General features: G+C 47.6%; 1 protein-coding gene across 2 annotated transcripts in view; it reads right to left on the bottom strand.

Annotated features, from left to right (window-relative positions):
* LOC112247198 (testican-2) overlaps nucleotides 1-19,934 on the bottom strand; it is a 77,859-nt gene that overhangs the window by 31,074 nt on the left and 26,851 nt on the right. The window contains exons 2-3 of one of the 2 annotated variants that reach the window (XM_042299064.1): nucleotides 15,621-15,629; nucleotides 13,631-13,679 (exon numbers count right to left, since the gene is read on the bottom strand). In XM_042299064.1, coding sequence (XP_042154998.1) covers nucleotides 13,631-13,679; nucleotides 15,621-15,629 — 58 coding nt within the window. The remainder of the gene's footprint in view (nucleotides 1-13,630; nucleotides 13,680-15,620; nucleotides 15,630-19,934) is intronic. The other variant, XM_042299065.1, reaches the window with a different exon arrangement.

Below are 19,934 nucleotides of genomic sequence, written 5' to 3'. Positions count from 1 at the left end.
CTCTCTCCTCTCCTCTCTCTCCTCTCTCCCTCCCTCTCTCTCTCCGTCTCTCCTCTCCCTCTGTCTCTCCCTCTCCTCTCTCCCTCCCTCTCTCCCTCTCCCTCTCTCCTCTCTCTCTCTCTCCGTCTCTCCCTCTCCTCTCCTCTCCCTCTCTCTCCCTCTCTCTCCTCTCTCCTCTCCCTCTCTCTCCCTCTCCTCTCTCTCAGTCTCTCCCTCTCCCGTCTCTCCCTCTCTCTCTCTCTCCTCTCTCTCTCTCTGTCTCTCCCTCTCCCTCTCTCCTCTCTCCTCTCCGTCTCCTCTCTCCCTCTCTCTCCCTCTCCTCTCAGTCTCTCCCTCTCCCCGTCTCTCTCCCTCTCCTCTCTCTCCGTCTCTCTCCCTCTCTCTCTCTCTCTCTCTCTCCTCTCTCTCTCTCTCTCTCTCTCTCTCTCTCCTCTCTCTCCGTCTCTCCTCTCTCCTCTCTCCGTCTCTCCCTCTCCTCTCCCCTCTAAGCCCTCTCCTCTCCGTCTCTGCCTCTCCTCTCCCTCTCCTCTCCGTCTCTCCCTCTCCTCTCCCTCTCTCTCTCCCTCTCTCTCTCTCTGTCTCTCCCTCTCCTCTCTCTCCCTCTCCTCTCCCGTCTCTCCCCTCCCCTCTCTCTCCCTCTCCCTGCTCCCCGTCTCTCCTCTCCGTCTCTCCCTCTCCGTCTCTCCCTCTCCGTCTCTCCCTCTCCGTCTCTCCCTCTCGTCTCTCTCTGTCTCTCCCTCTCCATCTCTCCTCTCCCTCTCTCTCTCTCTCCCTCCCTCCCTCTCCTCTCTCCGTCTCTCTCCTCTCCCCCTCTCCGTCTCTCCCTCTCCGTCTCTCCCCCCTCTCGCCCTCTCCGTCTCTCCCTCCCTCTCCGTCTCTCCCTCTCCCTCTCCCCCCCCGTCTCTCCCTCTCTCCCTCTCCTCTCTCCCTCTCCTCTCCCTCTCCCTCTCTCCTCTCCCTCTCTCTCCTCTCCCGTCTCCTCTCTCTCTCCCTCTCCGTCTCTCCCTCTCCTCTCTCCCTCTCTCTCTCTCTCTCTCTCTCTCTCTCTCTCTCTCCCTCTCTCTCTCCCTCTCCTCTCTCTCTCTCCCTCTCTCCGTCCTCTCTCCGTCTCTCCTCTCTCCTCTCTCCGTCTCTCCCTCTCCTCTCTCCCTCTCCTCTCTCCTCTCCTCTCCGTCTCTGCCTCTCCCTCTCCCTCTCTCCTCTCCGTCTCTCCCTCTCCTCTCCCTCTCTCTCTCCCTCTCCTCTCTCTGTCTCTCCCTCTCCTCTCTCTCCTCTCCTCTCCCCTCTCTCCCTCTCCCGTCTCTCCCTCTCCTCTCCCCCCCTCTCCTCTCCGTCTCTCCCTCTCCGTCTCTCCCTCTCCGTCTCTCCCTCTCCTCTCTCTGTCTCTCCCTCTCCATCTCTCCCTCTCCTCTCTCTCTCTCTCCCTCCCTCCCTCTCCCTCTCTCCTCTCCTCTCCTCTCCCTCTCTCCGTCTCTCCCTCTCCTCTCCCCTCTCGCCCTCTCCTCTCCCCCTCTCCGTCTCTGCCTCTCCTCTCTCCCCTCTCCGTCTCTCCCCTCTCTCCCTCTCCCTCTCTCCCTCCCCCTCCTCTCCTCTCCCTCTCCCTCTCCTCTCCCTCTCTCTCCCTCTCCGTCTCTCCCTCTCCTCTCCCTCTCTCTCCTCTCCCTCGTCTCTCCCTCTCCCTCTCTCTCTCTCGTCTCTCCCTCTCTCCGCTCCCTCTCTCCGTCTCTCCCTCTCCGTCTCTCCTCTCCCGTCTCTCCCTCTCTCTCTCTCCTCTCTCCGTCTCTCTCTCTCTCCCTCTCCCTCCGTCTCTCCCCTTCTCCCTCTCTCTCTCCCTTCTCCCTCTCTCTCTCTCTCCTCTCCGTCTCTCTCTCTCTCCTCTCTCCCTCTCCGTCTCCCTCTCTCTCCTCTCCCTCTCTCTCTCTCCTCTCCCTCTCTCTCTCTCCAGTCTCTTCTCCCTCTCCCTTCTCCCTCTCTCTCTCCCTCTCCCTCTCCGTCTCTCCCTCCTCTCCTCCTCTCTCCGTCTCTCCTCCCTCCGTCTCTCTCCCTCTCCGTCTCTCCTCTCCGTCTCTCCGTCTCTCCGTCTCTCCCTCTCTCCTCTCTCTCCTCTCCGTCTCTCCGTCTCCCTCTCCGTCTCTCCCTCTCCGTCTCTCTCCCTCTCCGTCTCTCCCTCTCCGTCTCTCCCTCTCCGTCTCTCCCTCTCCGTCTCTCCCTCTCCGTCTCTCCCTCTCCGTCTCTCCCTCTCCTCTCCCCCTCTCCGTCTCCCCCTCTCCCTCTCTCCGTCTCCCTCTCTCCGTCTCTCCCCTCTCCGTCTCCCCCTCTCCGTCTCCCCCTCTCCCTCTCCCTCTCCGTCTCTCCCTCTCCTCTCGCTCCGTCTCTTGCTCCGTCTCTCCCTCTCCGTCTCTCCCTCTCCCCCTCTCCGTCTCCGTCTCTCCCTCTCCGTCTCTCCCTCTCTTGCTCCGTCTCTTGCTCCGTCTCTTGCTCCGTCTCTTGTCTCTCCCTCTCCGTCTCTCCCTCTCCCCCTCTCCCTCTCCCCCTCTCAGTCTCTCCCTCTCAGTCTCCCCCTCTCCCCTCCCCCTCTCAGTCTCTCCCTCTCAGTCTCCCCCTCTCAGTCTCCCCCTCTCCCTCTCCGTCTCTCCCTCTCCTCTCGCTCCGTCTCTTGCTCCGTCTCTCCCTCTCCTCTCTCTCGGTCTCTCCCTTGCTCTCTTTCCCGCTGTTCCTCTCTCCTTCAGGCTGGTTTGATGCTTCGACCCACAGCTAATTCACACGAATGCATCAGCAGAATCAGAACAGAGCAGACTGCCTGCCAACTTGGCCCTTAGAGAGAAAAGGAAAAAAGAAAGACAGATCTATTTGTCTGATTAGTGCCTTTGCCCTACAGTCGACTGCATAACCGTCTGTTGACTTCTTTAGAGGATTTAACCTCAGCTAAAGAAATAAGAGAAAGGAAATAAATGCAAATAGAAAATACACAATCCAGGTTCATAGAAAACATTGTAAATAAATGTTGTTGTTATAGCAGCAGCCACAACACTTGTGCTGAAAGGCTTGGAGTTGTGTTGTGTGTTGTATAATAGCATAAGGTGGTTAGCCCAGTGTTAACAGGCTCCCATGGATTAAAGAATTGCCTGCACCACAATGATGATGTCTCCATAGCAACAGGCTCTATGAGCTGCGGGTCTAACTGTTACACTTTTCACATAGGCTTTGCGGTATGTTGTGTGAATATTTTGGGGGATTTTTGTTAATATGGTCTCCTTTCAAACAGCCAAAGTTTTACCACATTCTTGTTGGCATTCGTCTTTTATAATCCCAGTCCGTATTAGATAGAACGCCTGCCTGTGGGGAAAACAACCTGTGGTTACCTAGGTCACCCCATTACCTCACAGCAAAAACTTGACCCTTTTTAAACTCAATTGTCTTGTTGTCTGCTTCTACTTAACAAGTTAAATGTCTTACTTGTGATTAAATGTTTTCCACACACATATTTGTGGCATACTTGGATACCGGGTCCCCACATTTCCCACGCCAAATAGCCTGAAGCCACAGGGCTCTTCATGCAGGCTCTATTTCCCTACTTGGGAGCATTGCGATGCATATGTTGGGATTTTTGACCTGGTTACATATACAGTACCAGTAAAAAGTTTGGACACACCTACTCATTCAAGGGTTTTTCTTTAATTTTTTACTATTTTCTACAATGTAGAATAGTGAAGATGTCCAAATTATGAAATAACACATTAAATCACGTAGTAACCAAAAAAAAGTGTTAAATAAATCAAAATACATTTTAGATTTTAGATTCTTCAAATTAGCCACCCTTGACCTTGATGACAGTTTGCACAATCTTGGCATTCTCAACCAGCTAGGTCAATTGGAGGAAATAAAAGTACAGGCTTTGAAATAAAAACTAAAAACATTTCTCATAAGAAACTAGCTCCCTGGTACACAGAAAATACCTGAGCTCTGAAGCAAGCTTCCAGAAAATTGGAACGGAAATGGCGCCACACCAAACTGGAGGTCTTCCGACTAGCTTGGAAAGACAGTACCGAAGAGCCCTTACTGCTGCTCGATCATCCTATTTTTCTAACTTAATTGAGGAAAATAAGAACAATCCGAAATTCCTTTTTGATACTGTCGCAAAGCTAACTGAAAAGCAGCATTCCCCAAGAGAGGATGACTTTCACTTTAGCAGTGATAAATTCATGAACTTCTTTGAGGAAAATATTATGATTATTAGAAAGCAAATTATGGACTCCTCTTGAAATCTGCGTATTCCTTCAAAGCTAGGATCAAGAGAGACGCTCAAGTGTTTTAGTAATATATCTCTTGACACAATGATGAAAATAATCATGGCCTCTAAACCCTCAAGCTGCATACTGGACCCTATTCCAACTAAACTACTGAAAGAGCTGCTTCCTGTGCTTGGCCCTCCTATGTTGAACATAATAAACAGCTCTCTATCCACTGGATGTGTACCAAACTCACTAAAAGTGGCAGTAATAAAGCCTCTCTTGAAAAAGCCAAACCTTGACCCAGAAAATATAAAAAACTAAATCGGCCTATATCGAATCTTCCATTCCTCTCAAAAATTTTAGAAAAGGCTGTTGCGCAGCAACTTACTGCCTTCCTGAAGACAAACAATGTATACGAAATACTTCAGTCTGGTTTTAGACCCCATCATAGCACTGAGACGGCACTTGTGAAGGTGGTAAATTACATTTTAACGGCATCGGACTGAGGCTCTGCATCTGTCCTCGTGCTCCTAGACCTTAGTGCTGCTTTTGATACCATCGATCACCACATTCTTTTGGAGAGATTGGAAACCCAAATTGGTCTACACGGACAAGTTCTGGCCTGGTTTAGATCTTATCTGTCGGAAAGATATCAGTTTGTCTCTGTGAATGGTTTGTCCTCTGACAAATCAACTGTAAATTTCAGTGTTCCTCAAGGTTCCGTTTTAGGACCACTATTGTTTTCACTATATATTTTACCTCTTGGGGATGTTATTCGAAAACATAATGTTAACTTTTACTGCAATGCGGATGACACACAACTGTACATTTCAATGAAACATGGTGAAGCCCCAAAATTGCCCTTGCTAGAAGCATGTGTTTCAGACATAAGGAAGTGGATGGCTGCAAACTTCCTACTTTTAAACTCGGACAAAACAGAGATGCTTGTTCTAGGTCCCAAGAAACAAAGAGATCTTCTGTTGAATCTGACAATTAATCTTAATGGTTGTACAGTCGTCTCAAATAAAACTGTGAAGGGCCTTGGCGTTACTCTGGACCCTGATCTCTCTTTTGAAGAACATATCAAGACCATTTCAAGGACAGCTTTTTTCCATCTACGTAACATTGCAAAAATCAGAAACTTTCTGTCCAAAAATGATGCAGAAAAATTAATCCATGCTTTTGTCACTTCTTGGTTAGATTACTGCAATGCTCTACTTTCCGGCTACCCGGATAAAGCACTAAATAAACTTCAGTTGGTGCTAAATACGGCTGCTAGAATCCTGACTAGAACCCAAAAATTTGATCATATTACTCCAGTGCTAGCCTCTCTACACTGGCTTCCTGTCAAAGCAAGGGCTGATTTCAAGGTTTTACTGCTAACCTACAAAGCATTACATGGGCTTGCTCCTACCTATCTCTCTGATTTGGTCCTGCCGTACATACCTACACGTACGCTACGGTCACAAGACGCAGGCCTCCTAATTGTCCCTAGAATTTCTAAGCAAACAGTTGGAGGCAGGGCTTTCTCCTGTAGAGCTCCATTTTTATGGAACAGTCTGCCTACCCATGTCAGAGACGCAAACTCGGTCTCAACCTTTAAGTCTTTACTGAAGACTCATCTCTTCAGTGGGTCATATGATTGAGTGTAGTCTGGCCCAGGAGTGGGAAGGTGAACGGAAAGGCTATGGAGCAACGAACCGCCCTTGTGTCTCTGCCTGGCCGGTTCCCCTCTTTCCACTGGGATTCTCTGCCTCTAACCCTATTACAGGGGCTGAGTCACTGGCTTACTGGGGCTCACTCTCATGCCGTCCCTGGAAGGGGTGCGTCACCTGAGTGGGTTGAATCACTGATGTGGTCATCCTGTCTGGGTTGGCGCCCCCCCTTGGGTTGTGCCATGGCGGAGATCTTTGTGGGCTATACTCAGCCCTGTCTCTAGTGGTGTGGGGGCTGTGCTTTGGCAAAGTGGGTGGGGTTATATCCTTCCTGTTTGGCCCTGTCCGGGGGTGTCCTCGGATGGGGCCACAGTGTCTCCTGACCCCTCCTGTCTCAGCCTCCAGTATTTATGCTGCAGTAGTTTATGTGTCGGGGGGCTAGGGTCAGTTTGTTATATCTGGAGTACTTCTCCTGTCCTATTCGGTGTCCTGTGTGAATCTAAGTGTGTGTTCTCTAATTCTCTCTATCTTTCTCTCTCTCGGAGGACCTGAGCCCTAGGACCATGCCCCAGGACTACCTGACATGATGCCTCCTTGCTGTCCCCAGTCCACCTGGCCGTGCTGCTGCTCCAGTTTCAACTAATCTGCCTTATTATTATTCGAAAATGCTGGTCATTTATGAACATTTGAACATCTTGGCCATGTTCTGTTATAATCTCCACCCGGCACAGCCAGAAGAGGACTGGCCACCCCACATAGCCTGGTTCCTCTCTAGGTTTCTTCCTAGGTTTTGGCCTTTCTAGGGAGTTTTTCCTAGCCACCGTGCTTCTACACCTGCATTGCTTGCCGATTGGGGTTTTAGGCTGGGTTTCTGTACAGCACTTTGAGATATCAGCTGATGTAGGAAGGGCTATATAAATACATTTGATTTGATAAAGAAAAATTGGCAAAATGTTGACGGTATGCTAAAGTTTGTGGAAAAACGTCTTAGTTTGAAAGGTGTATGTGATTTGTAGCGGTCTTTATCCGTCTTCCTCCGCAGTCTTTATCCGTCTTCCTCCGCCTCCGCAGTCTTTATCCGTCTTCCTCCGCCTCCGCAGTCTTTATCCGTCTCCCTCCGCAGTCTTTATCCGTCTCCCTCCGCAGTCTTTATCCGTCTCCCTCCGCAGTCTTTATCCGTCTCCCTCCGCAGTCTTTATCCGTCTCCCTCCGCAGTCTTTATCCGTCTCCCTCCGCAGTCTTTATCCGTCTCCCTCCGCCTCCCTCCGCCTCTACTGTCTCATTCCGTCCGCCTCTGTCTCATTCCGTCCGCCTCTACTGTCTCATTCCGTCCGCCTCTACTGTCTTATTCCGTCTCCCTCCGTCTCCCTCCGCCTCTACTGTCTTATTCCGTCTCCCTCCGCCTCTACTGTCTTATTCCGTCTCCCTCCGCCTCTACTGTCTTATTCCGTCTCCCTCCGTCTCCCTCCGCCTCTACTGTCTTATTCCGTCTCCCTCCTCCTCTACTGTCTCATTCCGTCTCCCTCCGCCTCTACTGTCTCATTCCGTCCGCCTCTACTGTCTCATTCCGTCCGCCTCTACTGTCTCATTCCGTCCGCCTCCATTCCGTCCGCCTCTACTGTCTCATTCCGTCCCCTCTACTGTCTCATTCCGTCCGCCTCTACTGTCTATTCCGTCCGCCTCTACTGTCTTATTCCGTCTCCCTCCGCCTCTACTGTCTTATTCCGTCTCCCTCCGCCTCTACTGTCTTATTCCGTCTCCCTCCGCCTCTACTGTCTTATTCCGTCTCCCTCCGCCTCTACTGTCTTATTCCGTCTCCCTCCGCCTCTACTGTCTTATTCCGTCTCCCTCCGTCTCCCTCCGCCTCTACTGTCTTATTCCGTCTCCCTCCTCCTCTACTGTCTCATTCCGTCTCCCTCCGCCTCTACTGTCTCATTCCGTCCGCCTCTACTGTCTCATTCCGTCCGCCTCTACTGTCTCATTCCGTCCGCCTCTACTGTCTCATTCCGTCCGCCTCTACTGTCTCATTCCGTCCGCCTCTACTGTCTCATTCCGTCCCCTCCGCCTCCACTGTCTTATTCTCGTCTCCCTCCGCCTCCACTGTCTTATTCCGTCTCCCTCCGCCTCTACTGTCTCATTCCGTCCGCCTCTACTGTCTCATTCCGTCTCCCTCCACCTCCATTGTCTTTCTCTCCCTCCGCCTCCACTGTCTTATTCCGTCTCCCTTCGCCTCCACTGTCTTATTCCGTCTCCCTCCGCCTCCACTGTCTTATTCCGTCTCCCTCCGCCTCCACTGTCTTATTCCGTCTCCCTCCGCCTCCACTGTCTTATTCCGTCTCCCTCCGCCTCCACTGTCTTATTCCGCCTCCCTCCGCCTCCACTGTCTTATTCCGCCTCCCTCCGCCTCCACTGTCTTATTCCGCCTCCCTCCGCCTCCACTGTCTTATTCCGTCTCCCTCCGCCTCCACTGTCTTATTCCGTCTCCCTCCGCCTCCACTGTCTTATTCCGCCTCCCTCCGCCTCCACTGTCTTATTCCGTCTCCCTCCGCCTCCACTGTCTTATTCCGCCTCCCTCCGCCTCCACTGTCTTATTCCGCCTCCCTCCGCCTCCACTGTCTTATTCCGCCTCCCTCCGCCTCCACTGTCTTATTCCGCCTCCCTCCGCCTCCACTGTCTTATTCCGCCTCCCTCCGCCTCCACTGTCTTATTCCGCCTCCCTCCGCCTCCACTGTCTTATTCCGTCTCCCTCCGCCTCCACTGTCTTATTCCGTCTCCCTCCACCTCCATTGTCTTTCTCTCCCTCCGCCTCCACTGTCTTATTCCGTCTCCCTCCGCCTCCACTGTCTTATTCCGTCTCCCTCCGCCTCCACTGTCTTATTCCGTCTCCCTCCGCCTCCACTGTCTTATTCCGTCTCCCTCCGCCTCCACTGTCTTATTCCGTCTCCCTCCGCCTCCACTGTCTTATTCCGTCTCCCTCCGCCTCCACTGTCTTATTCCGTCTCCCTCCGCCTCCACTGTCTTATTCCGTCTCCCTCCGCCTCCACTGTCTTATTCCGTCTCCCTCCGCCTCCACTGTCTTATTCCGTCTCCCTCCGCCTCCACTGTCTTATTCTGTCTCCCTCCGCCTCCACTGTCTTATTCCGTCTCCCTCCGCCTCCACTGTCTTATTCCGTCTCCCTCCGCCTCCACTGTCTTATTCCGTCTCCCTCCGCCTCCACTGTCTTATTCCGTCTCCCTCCGCCTCCACTGTCTTATTCCGTCTCCCTCCAACTCTATTGTCTTTCTCTCCCTCCACCTCTACTCTGTATTTTATCTATGTCTCTTCTCTTCTCTCCTCAGTCTCCCACTCTTCACCCCCTTTCTCTCTATGCATCTTCCTCACATCATCTCTCACCACTTCCTTCATCTCTCTCTCCTTCTCTATCCTTGTTATGTCATAAGAGTGTGCTGCTATTAACTCTACTTATTAGGCACTGCATGCAGTAATCCAGCCTAATCCAGATTATCACCAGGCTAATCCCTGGAGATTGGGACTGGAGAGCGGTGAGCTCAACTCAGTCATCATCATCTCTCATCCTCTGTTTACAAACTCTCTGCTACTAATTTCATCAGAGCTATCGCATATTGCTTTTTCCAGGACATAGATAGGCTATACCTCAACTAGCCTGTACCTCTGCACACTGACTCGGTACCGGTGCCCCTTGTATATAGACTCGTTATTGTTAGTCTTATTGTGTTACTTTTTATTATTACTTTTTATTTTAGCCTACATGCTAAATATTTTCTTCTTCTTGAACTACACTGTTGGTTAAGGGCTTGTAAGTAAAGCATTTCACGGTAAAGTCTACACTTGTTGTATTCGGCGCATGTGGCAAATAAAGTTTGATTTGATTATATGGAGATGTGACTCAGACATACACTGAGTGTACAAAATATTAGGAGCACCTTCCTAATATTGAGTCTACGTCCTGAAAAGAGCAGGTATTCCTAATGTTTTGTTTACTCAGTGTATTTAGTAATCATGCAGTTTATGAACACACACAGATGAGTGTGTATGCATGCACATACACAGACCCACCCACTTTGTGGCTGTGCTAGCTAGTGACCATTCTGCAGAGCTGCCTCCAGGGCAAGCAATAACATCCATTTCAGACAGAAGATGAGGTATGTTACCTGTAAAAAAATATATATATAAGGCAATGTTCGTATGACCCCCTTTCAAACAGCCCCTTATTTTCCACTTCTTTGCAGGTATACCCCTTTTATACATTTCAGTGGGTAACTGGCCAATTGGGAGGGGTGGAGAATTTGTTGAACCATGGGGGCTGTTTGCAATTTAAATTAGGGAGGGGTTAAACAATGGAAGTGTTAAGGAATCATGACTCTGTCTTTAGCCGGCTTTTTTTCTGTGTATTTTAACACCTACCCCTTTCAGATATATTAGAAAGCTGGTATAAAACCTAAGCATGGTAAATTAGTGGAATTTTGGTCTGTGTATGAATGGGGTATAAAAGCCAACCTGCTCCGCCTGGCTCTACAGTGATCACACTGACACACACACACACACACACACACACACACACACACACACACACACACACACACACACACACACACACACACACACAAATCTATCCATCTCTTTCTTTATATCCATCTCCATAAATCCCTCTCTCTTTTCACCATTTATCTCACTCTCTCTGTATCTCTTCCCCTCTCTCAACCTGATGATAAGCTGTAGACCACACTATCTACCTAGAGAGTTTATATCTGTATTTTTCATAGCTGTCTACATACCACCACAGACCAATGCTGGCACTAAGACCGCGCTCATTGAGCTGTATTCCGCCATAAGCAAACAGGAAGACGCTCATCCAGAGGCGGCGCTCTTAGAGGCCCGGGAATTTAATGAATGGAAAACTTAAATTAGTTTTACCAAATCTCTATCAACATTTGAAATGTGCAACCAGAGGGGAAAAAAAATCTAGATCACCTGTACTCCACACACAGATACACGTACAAAACTCTCCCTCGCCCTCCATTTGGTAAATCCGACCACAATTCTATCCTCCTGATTCCTACTTACAAGCAAAAATTAAACAGGAAGCACCAGTGACTCGGTCTATAAAAACAATGGTCAGATGAAGCAGATGCTAAACTACAGGACTGTAGTCTAGGACAAAAAGGCTTCAACAGTTTTTACCCACAAGCCATAAGACTCCTGAACAGGTAACCAAATGGTTACCCGGTCTATTTGCATTGTGTGCCCCCCCAACCCCTCTTTTATGCTGCTGCTACTCTATGTTTATCTTTAACTAGTCACTTTAACTATACATTCATGTACATACTACCTCAATTGGCCCGACCAACCAGTGCTCCCGCACATCAGCTAACCGGGCTATCTGCATTGTGTCCCACCAACAACCACCCACCAACCAACCCCTCTTTTACGCTACTGCTACTCTCTGTTCATCATATACAGTGGGGCAAAAAAGTATTTAGTCAGCCACCAATTGTTCAAGTTCTCCCACTTAAAAAGATGAGAGAGGCCTGTAATTTTCATCATAGGTACACTTCAACTATGACAGACAAAATGAGAAAAAATTTTCAGAAAATCACATTGTAGGATTTTTAATGAATTTATTTGCAAATTATGGTGGAAAATAACAGTAGCAAGGCTGACTAACCAGCCTTGCTACTGTTATTTTCAAATGTCTTTTTACTCTGTTTTATTTATTCACTTACACACACACACACACAAAATCAGGTGCTAAATCATTTTCTTTCGCACTATTGGTTAGAGCCTGTAACTAAGCATTTCACTGTAAAGTCTACTACACCTGTTGTATTCGGCGCACGTGACAAATTAACTTTGATTTGAATTGGGTGAGGCGGGTTGCAGGAGAGTATTGTTGAAACTGAGGTTAAAAATATTAAAAATATATACGAAATATATACAAAGGAGGGGGGGGGAAGATATATACACGGACACGACAAGACAAAGATGTCTGAACTGCTACGCGATCTTGGAATGTGTCGGAGCGCCTTTAAACAGGTCAACATTCACAAGGCCGCAGGGACAGAAGGATTACCAGAATGTGTACTGCGAGCATGCACTAACCAACTGGGAAGGGTCTTCACTGACATTTTCAACCTCTTCTTGTCCAAGTCTGTAATACCAACATGTTTTAAGCAGACCATCATAGTCCCTGTGCGAAAGGCTGGTCATGGCTCACATCAACAACATTATCCAGAAACCCTAGACCCGATTCTATTTACATACCTCCCCAACAGATCCACAGATGATGAAATCTCTATTGCACTCCACACTGCCCTTTTCCACCTGGACAAAAGGAACACCTATGTGAGAATGCTATTCATTGACTACAGCTTAGCGTTCAACACCATAGTGCCCTCAAAGCTCATCAATAAGGTAAGGACCCTGTGACTAAACACCTCCTTCTGCAATTGGATCCTGGACTTCCTGACGGGCCGCCCCCAGGTGATAAGGATAGGTAACAACACGTCTGCCACGCTGATCCTCAACACTGGGGCCCCTCAGAGGAGCGCGAGAGAGAGAGATCAGTTGAGAGCATCAACAATTCCTACAGCATTGTTTGATATTTCAATTATTGACAATATTATAAAATACAATGTCACAAAATGGACTCCAGCAAGAAAACACAATAGTAGAAAGTATAATCTCTCCCTCCCCCTCATCCCCTCTCTCCCCCCTCTCCCCCTCTCTCTCCAGACCTCTACAAGAAGTCATAATTACCCGCTAATTAAGCTCGGGGAGATATAGCAGTACTAATGGACTCAGCCATTCTATTCCCACCACTTTATTTGAGCTGCAAATCAAGACACAACACAATGGTCATGGACACAACTTCAAGCTTGTGTTCCAAATGGCACTATTTTTCATATACAGTTTACTATAAAAGGTAGTGCACCATTATAGGGAATAGGGTTCCATTTGGAATGCAACCTGGAGGTCATGACTCCATCGGCCTGTGGCTCAATTAAAGACAGAGAAGAGGAGAGCAGAGAAGAGAAGACAGGCTAGGCTACTCAATGTTGATTGGTAGTTGGTCGACAGCAGAGCTCAGAACCTCCTCAGGGAGAAAGATACAGTCAGACGGCTGCTGTTACAGCGAGCTAACATCTCTAACATCACTTGACGTTTTCACTGAGGTCACGTGTGTACAGCATCTGACCTTAGAATACAAATTGGATTGTAAACAAACATGTATCTTGCCTTGTCTAAAACACCAGTCTAGTGTGTGATACCTCAGTTGTGCACCTTTTGGTTACCTTTTTATGTGACCTGGGCTGAAGCACATCTGGGTGCACTCTCATTCTAATGGACATTGTCGTGTCTGATAAACCAAGTGATCGTCAACCCCTAATTCCTGGCCTGGCAATGATCCCTGCGATGTTGCCGACCTGTCCCTCAGATGGATGGCTGGCTAGCTAGCTATATACTGATTTAGTCAGCTTTCAAGAGCTCGTTTTTTGTTTCCTATGAGAATGTTTTATCGATCAACTAACCACTTGATGAAATTGAGGTAAATATAATGGATAACATGATCACTCTCAGGTTATTTCTCAAAAGTGGTGGTGCTGAATCTTCCTAAGTAAAGTTGATTATTTTCCTGCTGTAGCAAACTGTCTCTAATTAAGATCCTACACCAGTACAATAGACATATAATATACAGTATGTTAAAGAACTGAGGGGCTTACTTTCATTAGAGCCTCCCTGATTCTCATCCCAGGTCCTCACATAGTCATCCTGCAGAGACAGAGAGATCCAGGTTAACCCACAGCAAAAGAAGTATCATGATGAACTGAGTGAGTGAGTCACTGGTTACGTCCAAAATAGCACCCTATTGCCTATATAGTGCACTACTTTTAACCACAGCCCTATGGACCCTGGTCAAAAGAAGTGCACTATAAAGGGAATAGGATGGCATTTGGGCCGCAGACACTGTGGGTCCAGATGAGTCTGCATGGGGATCTAACAAACAGCATGGCTTACTATAGTACTGCACCAGAAATATCTGGCAAAGAATTTGTGTTCCAAATGGCACCCTATTCCCTATACAGTGCACTACTTACTCTATATGCTCTGGTCAAAAGTAGTGCACTATATAGGGACTGAAGCGCCGTTTGTGGAACATACGACCGGTCTTTCAATTGTATTTGTTACTTTTTATTCTTAATTAGAACATTAATCGTTCTCATTAAAATGGACAAGTGTAGAGAGAGAGAGAGAGAGAGAGAGAGAGAGAGAGAGAGAGAGAGAGAGAGAGGTTAGGGTGGGTGGGAGAGAGAGAGATGTACAGTATATATAAGGTGGGAGAGAGGTTAGGGTGGGTGGGTGGGTAGAGAGAGAGAGGTACAGTATATAAAGAGAGAGGTTAGGGTGGGTGGGTAGAGAGAGAGAGGTTAGGGTGGGTATATAAGAGAGAGAGAGAGGGTGGGAGAGAGAGAGAGAGGTTAGGGTGGGTGGGTAGAGAGAGAGAGAGAGAGAGAGGTTAGGGTGGGAGAGAGAGAGAGAGAGGTTAGGGTGGGTAGAGAGAGAGAGAGAGAGGTTAGGGTGGGTGGGTAGAGAGAGAGAGAGAGAGAGAGAGAGAGAGAGAGAGAGGTTAGGGTGGGTGGGTAGAGAGAGAGAGAGAGAGGTTAGGGTGGGTAGAGAGAGAGAGAGAGAGAGAGAGAGAGGTTAGGGTGGGTAGAGAGAGAGAGAGGTTAGGGTGGGTAGAGAGAGAGAGAGAGAGAGAGAGAGAGAGAGGTTAAGGTGGGTGGGTAGAGAGAGAGAGAGAGGTACAGTATATATAAGAGAGAGAGGTTGAGGTGGGTGGGTAGAGAGAGAGAGAGAGAGAGAGAGTTAGAGAGAGAGAGAGGTACAGTATATATAAGAGAGAGGTTAGGGTGGGTGGGTAGAGAGAGAGAGAGAGGTACAGTATATATAAGAGAGAGGTTAGGGTGGGTGGGTAGAGAGAGAGAGAGAGGTACAGTATATATAAGAGAGAGAGGTTAGGGTGGGTGGGTGGGTAGAGAGAGAGAGAGGTACAGTATATATAAAGAGAGAGGTTAGGGTGGGTGGGTAGAGAGAGAGAGAGAGAGAGAGAGAGAGGTACAGTATATATAGAGAGAGAGGTTAGGGTGGGTGGGTAGAGAGAGAGAGAGAGGTACAGTATATATAAGAGAGAGAGGTTAGGGTAGGTGGGTAGATAGAGAGAGAGAGGTACAGTATATATAAGAGAGAGGTTAGGGTGGGTGGGTAGAGAGAGAGAGAGGTACAGTATATATAAGAGAGAGGTTAGGGTGGGTGGGTAGAGAGAGAGAGAGAGAGGTACAGTATATATAGAGAGAGAGGTTGGGTGGGTAGAGAGAGAGAGAGAGGTACAGTATATATAATAGAGAGGTTAGGGTGGGTGGGTAGAGAGAGAGAGAGAGAGAGTTAGAGAGAGAGGTACAGTATATATAAGAGAGAGGTTAGGTGGGGTAGAGAGAGAGAGAGAGGTACAGTATATATAAGAGAGAGGTTAGGGTGGGTGGGTAGAGAGAGAGAGGTTAGGGTGGGTAGAGAGAGAGAGGTTAAGGTGGGTGGGTAGAGAGAGTGTAAATGGCAATAAAGAGAAACAGAGACAATGAAAGTGAGTTACAAGCATTCAAAAAAGACATCAAAGAAAAAGGGATGGGTAGAATATAGATGAAGAAATAAACTGACCTCTACTTCCTGGTAGAACGAGAGGCAGAGGAGAAGAAGAAGAGGGATAGTTAAAGGATGTAACATCAGATATACTGAGGTGTATTCATCAACATTTATCACCATGTTCAATATACAGCGTCTCTTGATTCATGGTCTCCACAGAGACACAATGAATAGCAAAGAGCTTTAGCTAGCAGTGAATTAACATATAATTGATTATGCAATAACAAAAAACACAATATAAGACTGTTTTATGCTCATACATGGAATGCACAGCAGAAAAAAAGTAAAGGTTATATTTCCCCAGTACCAATAGAGGTAAAAGTCATATTTCCCCAGTACCAATAGGAGGTAAAAGTCATATTTCCCCAGTACCAATGAATCCCCAGTACCAAAAGAGTCATATTTAGTAAAATTTCATAAAAGTCATATTCCCCAGTACCAAAACAGTATAAGACTGTCATATTTCCCCAGTACCAATAGGAGGTAAAAGTCATATTTCCCCAGTACCAATAGAGGTAAAAGTCATATTTCCCCAGTACCAATAGAGGTAAAAGTCACATTTCCCCAGTACCAATAGAGGTAAAAGTCACATTTCCCCAGTACCAATAGAGGTAAAAGTCATATTTCCCCAGTACCAATAGAGGTAAAAGTCACATTTCCCCAGTACCAATAGAGGTAAAAGTCACATTTCCCCAGTACCAATAGAGGTAAAGGTCACATTTCCCCAGTACCAATAGAGGTAAAGGTCACATTTCCCCAGTACCAATAGAGGTAAAAGTCACATTTCCCCAGTACCAATAGAGGTAAAGGTCATATTTTCCCAGTATCAATAGATAAGCATACATTTACATTGTGATATCGTCCCTGTATTCGTTTGGTTGTGATATTCTCTATAGCAAACCCCCAAAAAATTAAGTATACTGACATCGGCCTATCGCTTGGCCTCAAAACAGTAAATAGCCATTTAGAGAAATATACGGTCTGCCTCCTTAGCGGTGGTATACTCCGTAGGATATACATCACCATAAACACTTACTGTACTGGAAGGGGGGGTGCCAAAAAGCTCTCTGGAGGAAACAATAAAGCGTGACACACTCATAAAGGCATCCTGGGGTCTCTGCTTGCTCTCCTCTCTCTACATCCAGGGTGGCTTGTTTTCATGGAGGTAAATATTTTATGCACATTTTCCCCATCAGTGTTGTGTTTCCACCAAACTGATTTGTTGCAGATAAAAATCAAGTTGTGATGACGTAGTGCACACTAAATGTACTTTTTGATGAAGTTTTCATGTACCGAAAAATCTACAGTTCAATGTGTTCCGCAGTTTAAACTCTACAGATAGTTTTACCGATGTCATTTCAACCCAAATGTGATCACGTTGAATCAACGTGGAAAACAGATTGGATTTGCAAAAAGTCATCAACCTAAGGGAATTTCATTTTATCCTAAATCCAATGACAGGGAAAAATGTTTGGTTGATTTCATGTTGAATTCACATTAGTTGACAACTGAACTAAATGTAAATCAAAACTAGGAGTTGAACTTACAGTATTTCCCAATTGTTTACACACTAAAATTGGAACTTGAAACGCAAATCACCGAAACCTGAAACTCATGTACCAAATCCCTAAACCAAGTCTTCAAAATTGCAAGCACAATTCCTGCTTTACACTCAGTTTTCAATTCTATATCACACTTTCTGCAAAACACTACACACAGTTCTCTACATTACGCACAACATTCAAAATTAAAATCTCTTCAGTCCCTTTGGAAAGCAACGCCAATCGCAATGTCAAGCTCTATACACCAATTGGCAACACCCACTCCTCACAGGTGTAAATGTATATACACACACACACACACACACACACACACACAGTATATCATAAAAGTGAGTACACCCCTCACATTTTTGTAAATATTTGAGTATATCTTTTCATGTGACAACACTGAAGAAATGACACTTTGCTACAATGTAAAGTAGTGAGTGTACAGCTTGTATAACAGTGTAAATTTGCTGCCCCCTCAAAATAACTCACACAGCCATTAATGTCTAAACCGCTGGCAACAAAAGTGAGTACACCCCTAAGTGAAAATGTCCAAATTGGGCCCAAAGTGTCAATATTTTGTGTGGCCACCATCATTTTCCAGCACTGCCTTAACCCTCTTGGGCATGGAGTTCACCAGAGCTTCACAGGTTGCCACTGGAGTCCTCTTCCACTCCTCCATGACGACATCAAGGAGCTGGTGGATGTTAGAGACCTTGCACTCCTCCACCTTCTGTTTGAGGATGCCCCACAGATGCTCAATAGGGTTTAGGTCTGGAGACATGCTTGCCCAGTCCATCACCTTTACCCTCAGCTTCTTTAGCAAGGCAATGGTCGCCTTGGAGGTGTGTTTGGGGTCGTTATCATGTTGGAATACTGCCCTGCGGCCCAGTCTCCGAAGGGAGGGGTTCATGCTCTGCTTAAGTATGTCACAGTACATGTTGGCATTCATGGTTCCCTCAATGAACTGTAGCTCCCCAGTGCCGGCAACACTCATGCAGCCTCAGACCATGACACTCCCACCGCCATGCTTGACTGTAGACAGGACACACTTGTCTTTGTACTCCTCACCTGGTTGCCGCCACACAAGAGCTAGAGGTGAAGGAGTGAGAGTAAGAGGAGGACAAGGAAGGACAGTTGTCTCAGATGAGATCAGGGCCACATTGGTTGACCATGTGCTCAACCATGGATTGAGTATGAGGGAGGCTGGGCAGAGAGTTCAGCCCAACCTGAGCCGCTACACTGTTGCATCTATCATCCTACATTCAGAAATGAGAACCGGTAAGTTACCTACCATCTACACTATGCTCTTTATGTATGTATACTGTAGTATACTGCAGTCCGACATATCAGTAGGCCTCTGTTACTCAGTGATTGTTGGCCAATGTTACAGTAACGACATTTCATATTGAAAGAAAATATTTATTTTAGCTTACTGTAACCAATCATATCATATTTGTGGATCTTCTGCAGAACTGAGAGACGGTCAGGCCATGGTAGAAGACTCCGGCTGTTCACACCAGAACAGAGACGGCCAGGCCATGGTGGAAGACTTCGGCTGTTCACACCAGAACTGAGAGACGGCCAGGCCATGGTGGAAGACTTCGCGTGTTCACACCAGAACTGAGAGACGGCCAGGCCATGGTAGAAGACTCCGGCTGTTCACACCAGAACTGAGAGACGGCCAGGCCATGGTGGAAGACTCCGGCTGTTCACACCAGAACTGAGAGACGGCCAGGCCATGGTAGAAGACTCCGGCTGTTCACACCAGAACTGAGAGACGGCCAGGCCATGGTAGAAGACTCCGGCTGTTCACACCAGAACTGAGAGACGGCCAGGCCATGGTGGAAGACTCCGGCTGTTCACACCAGAACAGGAGACCGCTATTGTGAACATGGTGATGGCAAACAATACCATTAGACTAGGAGAAATACAGAACCACATAATTGCAGACAACACAAAATTCAATGACATTCACCAGGTGGTCTTGTCTACATTGGACCGTGTATTGCAGCACAACCAAATCCAGATTAAACATGTTTACAGGGTGCCATTTGAGAGAAACACAGAGGGTTAAAGAACAGCGATATGAATATGTCCAAGTAAGTACTATACTGTGAATTTACTATCATATCAGCACTGTATAGACACATTACAGTACTGTAATCCAGTGTATTGTCCCTCACCATATTGACTGCTCTAGGTCTATGTCACATATTGTCTTGTCTGTCTCAGAGAGTCTTGGAGCTGGATGCCGCTGCAATTCAGCACGTTTATATAAACCATTGATGAGGCTGGCTTCAACCGAGCCAAAAGAAGGGGACTGGGACGGAACATTATTGGCCACCGTGCCATTGTGAATGTCCCTGGACAGCGTGGAGGGAATATCACCATGTGCGCAGCCGTTAGCCAGCAAGGCGTCCTCCATCACCACGCCAACCTTTTTCCCTACAACACCGCCCTTCTCATCACATTCCTGGACACACTACATGGCATCCTCATTCCAGCCGAGCAGTGGGGTGGATCAGAGCAGCCCAGGTGTGTTGTCATCTGGGACAACGTGAGTTTCCACGAGCTGCTCTGGTCTGCAACTGGTCATCGACCACCCACAATTTATTGTGCTATACCTCCCACCATATTCCCCATTCCCAAACCCTATTTTTTGGGGGGGCATGGCAATGGAAGGTGTATGACCGCCATCCACTCGCACGCATGCCTCTTCTCCAGGCAATGGAGAATGCATGTGGTGAAGTTGATGTGGGGGCTTCGGCGGCTGGATCCG

This window comes from Oncorhynchus tshawytscha, linkage group LG16 (genome assembly GCF_018296145.1).
Source record: "Oncorhynchus tshawytscha isolate Ot180627B linkage group LG16, Otsh_v2.0, whole genome shotgun sequence".
Taxonomy (NCBI): domain Eukaryota; kingdom Metazoa; phylum Chordata; class Actinopteri; order Salmoniformes; family Salmonidae; genus Oncorhynchus; species Oncorhynchus tshawytscha.
Note: the sequence above shows the minus strand (reverse complement) of the source record. Positions and strands in the feature narration are given on the sequence as shown.